Source organism: Lepidothrix coronata, unplaced genomic scaffold, assembly GCF_001604755.1.
Source record: "Lepidothrix coronata isolate B3197 unplaced genomic scaffold, Lepidothrix_coronata-1.0 Scaffold173, whole genome shotgun sequence".
NCBI lineage: Eukaryota > Metazoa > Chordata > Aves > Passeriformes > Pipridae > Lepidothrix > Lepidothrix coronata.
The window spans coordinates 1,509,939-1,515,878 of record NW_016690353.1 but is presented as its reverse complement, the minus strand read 5'-3'; the positions used below and the strand labels follow the sequence as shown (position 1 = coordinate 1,515,878).

General features: G+C 48.5%; 1 protein-coding gene across 4 annotated transcripts in view; it reads left to right on the top strand.

Annotated features, from left to right (window-relative positions):
• SNAP47 (synaptosome associated protein 47) overlaps nt 1-5,934 on the top strand; it is a 33,767-nt gene extending 27,833 nt beyond the window's left edge. For all 4 annotated transcript variants that reach the window (XM_017830055.1, XM_017830054.1, XM_017830056.1 and 1 more), the window contains exons 4-5: nt 322-452; nt 5,766-5,934. In XM_017830055.1, coding sequence (XP_017685544.1) covers nt 322-452; nt 5,766-5,912 — 278 coding nt within the window. In that variant the 3' untranslated portion in view covers nt 5,913-5,934. The remainder of the gene's footprint in view (nt 1-321; nt 453-5,765) is intronic.
• The last annotated feature ends 6 nt before the right edge of the window (nt 5,935-5,940 follow it).

The window sequence follows — 5,940 nt, the reverse complement described above, 5'->3', positions numbered from 1 at the left end:
GTTCTCCAACCCATCCATGAACATCAGAGGATGGTTCTCCTCAGGAAGAGTAGCTGGGCTTTGTCTTGATATTCCACAGAATCCCAGGATGGTTTGGGATGGAAGGGACCTTAAGGATCATCTCATCCCACCCCTGCCATGGGCAGGGACACTTTCCACTCGCCCAGGTTGCTCCCAGCTGTCCTTGGACACTTCCAGGGATGGAGCAGCCACAGCTTCTCTGGCAAATCCGTTCCAGTCCCTCCCCACCCTCACAGGGAAGAATTTTTCCCGATATCCAACTGGGAATTGTCAGTCTGACCGTGGGAATTTCTCTTGCAGCCACAGGACTCCTGGGAGGGGTGGTGCAGCCTGGATCTCCAGCAGGAAGCAGGGAAGGGATGGACAATGAGCAGGTTCAGCTGCAGCAGCACGAGAAGGTCTCCCAGGAAGAGGCAAAAGAGCTGAGACAGGTAAAGTTGAGATAAATTTGCCAAGAGTTGTTTCCCTCCCCGTGTCTCCTTAAAAAAACAAGTTTTCCTCATCACAAACTCGTTGCCTTAACAAAAGAATCCTTCATAAATTTCCATGGGAATATTTTAAAGCTTAATCCAGCCTGTGGACCCTGTGGACCCTGAGGGTCTTTAATCATCATAATTAATAATTATAATTCATAATTTCCAGGTATAAGCTGTGATAGATGTGGAAGTGAAGGAAAATGGGGCCGAAGGGGGAATTCCTTCCCAGGAAGAGCAGGTTTGGAGGGTGTGGAAGTTTGGGATTCACACGGGGCTCCATAAAGTCCATATAGAGCCTTTTGGCTTTGGAACCCCTGGAAGCATCAAGGAAATGACACCTGAGCAAGACATTGAATGTTTGGGAAGGAGCAGGATGATGGATCGTCACATTTACAAAGAATTCAGAGAGTAAAGAGGGAAAAACAAGCCTTGAAGACAGACATCCTTGTGCCATCACCTTTTATCCATTAATTAAAGATATTTGAGGGCCTTGTGTTTATAATTAGTGTTTTCCTGAGCAATTCCCTCTCCTGAGGATTGGGATCTTTTATTCCTTGTGGTGAAAACACTTATTTTTCACCAAACAGAGGAGGATTTTGCTCCCTCTCCCTTGTTTTTTGTGGTCTGGGTGAGTCAGGAGAACTTCCAAAGCTGGAGAAGAGGAATTTGTGGTGAACAAAGAGCTGTTGCTCTTCCTCTCTCCTCCAGGGATAACAGCAGGTGTTTTCCAACAGGAATTGTTGGGGGATGCTCAATTCCTTCCCTCAGAGCTGGTATTCCTTCCCTCAGTGTGATTTGGGTGCTCGAGGAAAGGACCTCACCAAGAATTCCTGAGGGGGCATTTATGTTAAAAAAACGCATTTTCTGGCAATTTGAGGCTGTTTCTGAACTGGGTTATGGAGGTGGAGGAAGAATCCTACAAAATTCCAGTGATGTCTGGCTGGGATTGACAAAATGGCCCCAGGAGTGAGAGGGGATGTGACAATGGTCCCATTCCAGTCCTTTGGACCTCAGCAGGAATTCCTGAGGGGACATTTATGTTAAATCGCACATTTTGTGGCAGTGTGAGTGTTCCTGAACTGGGTTCTGGAGACACAATCCTACAAAATTCCAGTGGTGTGTCTGGCTGGGATTGACAAAGTGGCCTCAGGAGTGGGAGGGGATGTGACAATGGTCCCATTCCAGTCCTTTGGACCTCAGCAGGAATTCCTGAGGGGACATTTATGTTAAACAGGGATTTTGTGGCATTGTGAGCCTGTTCCTGAACTGGGTTATGGAGATGGAGGAGGACTCCTACAAAATTCTGGTGTTGTCTGGCTGGGATTGACAAAATGTCCCTGGGAATGGGAGGGGATGTGACAGTCTTGGTCCTGGGGCTGTGCTTGGAGGGTCTGGATGGTCCCATTCCAGTCCTTTGGACCTCAGCAGGAATTCCTGAGGGGTCATTTATGTTAAACCCCACATTTTGTGGCAGTGTGAGTGTTCCTGAACTGGGTTATGGAGACAGAATCCTACAGAATTCCGGTGGTGTGTCTGGCTGGGATTGACAAAATGGCCCTGGGCATGGAGGGTCTGGATGATCCCATTCCAGTCCTTTGGACCTCAGCAAGAATTCCTGAGGGGACATTTTTATTAAAACATGGAGTTTGTGGTAATGTGAGGGTATTCCCTGAACCTGGCTTTGGAGATGGAGGAAGAATCCTACAAAATTCCAGTGATGGAGGAAAAATCCTACAAAATTCCAGTGTTGTGTGACTGGGATTGACAAAATGTCCCCGGGAATGGGAGGGGATGTGACAGTCTTGGCCCTGGGGCTGTGCTTGGAAGGTCTGGATGGTCCCATCCAGGACCAGGAATTCCTGAGGGAACATTTATGTTAGAACAGGGATTTTGTAGCACTGTGAGGCTGTTCCTTAACTGGGCTATGGAGATGGAGGAAGAATCCTACAAAATTCCAGTGATGGAGGAAGAATCCTACAAAATTCCGGTGTTGTCTGGCTGGGATTGACAAAATGTCCCTGGGAATGGGAGGGGATGTGACAATCTTGGCCCTGGGGCTGTGCTTGGAGGGTCTGGATTGTCCCATTCCAGTCCTTTGGACCTCAGCAGGAATTCCTGAGGGGACATTTATATTAAAACATGGAGTTTGTGGCAGTGTGAGGATATTCCCTGAACCTGGCTATGGAGATGGAGGAAGAATCCTACAAAATTCCAGTGATGCAGGAAGAATCCCAAGAAATTTGAGGGTTATCTGGCTGGGATTGACAAAATGTCCCCGGGAATGGGAGGGGATGTGACAATCTTGGCCCTGGGGCTGTGCTTGGAGAGGGTCTGGATGGTCCCATTCCAGCCTTTTCCTCCTTCCAGAGCCTCTGGAGTGTTTATTTACCCTTTACATGCCTTCAGCTCAGGAAATCACAACTGTGAGCTCACAGAAAACTTGTTTGGTGGAGGAACTGCTCATTCCAAGGGCTAAAGACCAAATTTCCTCATGGGATGGCCTCGTTCCACGGCCTGTGGGGATCAGAGACACCTGAGCTTAACACATGGAAAACCAGGCCCTGGAGCTGTTTTTTTGGGAGGGGGGAGAACTGAGGAAATACTTTGTGTTTCCTTCTGTGTAACTGGAAGGATTGGGACCAAAATAAAAGGTGGGAATTAAGCCTGTGGAGCTGCTGGAGTCTGGTTTTTTTCCGGTGGTACCATGAGTGTTTATTCGCTTGAAAATAAGTGAATAAAATCAGAATTCTCTGTCAATCCGAGAAAAAATGGCAGGAGAAATGTCCTCTAGTTGGGATTTAAAATCTTCCTGCTCCCTCCTGTCCCTGCCCATTCCAGGTGCAGCAGGAGAGGGAATTGCTTGGGAGTGACTCGAGTGGCTAAAAATGCCAAACTTCTCGTGGGAGGAAAAAAGAAAATCTCCCCCCTCCAGTTTGGGGAAATGAGGGAGGGAAATTCCCTGCTTTCCTGTCCCAGGGGAAAGAACCTGGAGGAGTGTTTCATTTGGGACAGGAACAGGAGTTTCCTCACTTGTAGTTTTGGGAAGAACAGAGAAAGGTGGATTAAGTTTGATCCGGAGTTTATTTTGTGGTTTTTTTTGCTTTGGCAGCCAAAGCATGACTCGGGTTATTCAAATTTCTGGGATTTATGGAAAGAGCTGGGAGATACTTTACAAGATAAATCCCGCTCCTGTGGCTGCCATCCAGCTGCAGGCTGTGTCAAATTCCCTTCCCGTTCCAGCTAGATGGGATATTCCTGCTTTTCCCAGACGAGGAGCAGCAAATGATGGAATTCATGTGGATAAAGGGGCTGCTGATGTTTCCCAGCAGCTTTCTGGGGGCTGATTCTACAGATTCCAACAGAAACTTTACCAGTTATGGCAAAAATAAATATAAATATGTATAAAGTGTAGGGGTTTTTTTCCTGTTTTACCTCAAGGGTTGTTTTGTTGGACACTGAAGTCCTGGAATGTTCAGGATGGAACTCTTGTCTTGGGCTGCTGCTAAAAAGGATCCAGGGAAAGGAATGTGGGCGGATTTTTCAGGTGGTGTTTGGATCTGCCCTCAGACTTGGTCGTGGGAAAATTAATCATGGAATATCCTGGGTTGGGATAGACCCACGGGGATCATCCAGTCCAACTCCTGGACACCCCAGCAATCCCTGAGGGTGTTTTCCAAACACCCCTTGAGCTCTGGCTCAAGGTTTGGTTGCCCGGGTGTCACTTTTTTCCTTCTGCTCCATCCCGTGACACTTTTTTTTTTTTTGGTGAATTGTAGAAAAACAACATTTTCTGTCCTTTGACCTGGTCCCTGCCTGATCTTTGTGCCCCTTCAGCCACTGGATCCCCTCTGGCTTTGCTGCAACAGGCACATCCTGGGGAAAACCTCCTGCTCTGGGGTGCAGATCCACCAAGGAGGGAGTAACAGCCAGGAAAAAAGGATGTTTACACTGATTTTTACCTCTCATTTCCCCTCTGCCCCAAATAACCCCAAGATTTCAATTGTGAGTTCGCTCTTTAGTTCGTCGTTTAATTCAGTTTAATTCAGTTTATCAATGATTTGGTCACTTTGGGCATTGTCTCCACCTGGAGTTCTGTGTCCAACTCTGGGGCTTCCAGCACAGGAAGGATGTGGAGCTGCTGGAGCAGCTCCAGAGGGGCCATGGAGATGCTCCAAGGGCTGGAGTCCCTCTGCTCTGGAGCCAGGCTGGGAATGCTGGGGGGGTTCCCCTGGAGAAGAGAAGGCTCCAGGGAGAGCTGAGAGCCCCTGGCAGGGCCTGAAGGGGCTCCAGGAGAGCTGGAGAGGGACTGGGGACAAGGCATGGAGGGACAGGACACAGGGAATGGCTTCCCACTACCAGAGGGCAGGGATAGATGGGATATTGGGAAGGAATTTTTTGCTGTGAGGGTGGGAAGGGACTGGACTGGATTTCCCAGAGAAGCTGTGGCTGCCCCTGGATCCCTGGAAGTGTCCAAGGCCAGGCTGGAGCAACTTTGGATAGTGGAAGGTGTCCCTGCCCATGGCAGGGGTTGGAACTGGATGATCCTTCAAGTCCCTTCCAACCCAACCCATTCCATGATTATTTAAAGCCTGGAAGGAGTTGGAATGAGATGATCCTTAAGGTCCCTTCCAACTCAACCCATTCCATGATGATTTAAAGCTCTGAAGGGGTTGGAACTGGATGATCCCTAAGATCTCTTCCAACCCAACCCATTCCATGATGATTCAAACCCTGAAGTGGTTGAAACTGGATGATCCTTAAGGTCCAACCCAACCCAACCCATTCCATGATGATTTAAAGCCCTGAAGGGGTTGGAATGAGATGATCCTTAAGGCCCCTTCCAACCTATTCCATGATGATTTAAAGCCCTAAAAGGGTTGGAACTGGATGATCCTTCAGGTCTCTTCCAACCCAACCTGATGGGGTTGGAATGAGATGATTCTTAAGGTCCCTTCCAACCCAACCCATTCCATGATGATTTAAAACCCTGAAGAGTTTGGAATGAGATGATCCTTAAGGCCCCTTCCAACCTATTCCATGATGATTTAAAGCCCTAAAAGGATTGGAATGAGATGATCCTTAAGGTCCCTTCCAACCCAACCCATTCCATGATGATTTAAAGCCCTGAAGGAGTTGGAATGAGTTGATCCTTCAGGTCCCTTCCAACCCATTCCATGATGATTTAAAGCCCCGAAGTGCCTCATTCCCACAGCTCCGTGCCTTATCCCAGAGATCCCACTGAAAGCTCTGAGTCTTTCCTTCTGGCAGATCCTGAAGAAGCTGAAGGGCCTCGCCCTGGAGACGGAAGCAGAGCTGGAAAGGCAGGATGAGGCCCTGGATTCCATCAGCAGCTCCGTGGACAGGGCCACGCTGACCATCGACAAGCAGAACCGCAGGATGAAGAGGCTCACGTAGCCCTGGGAATGGGAATGGGAATGGGAAT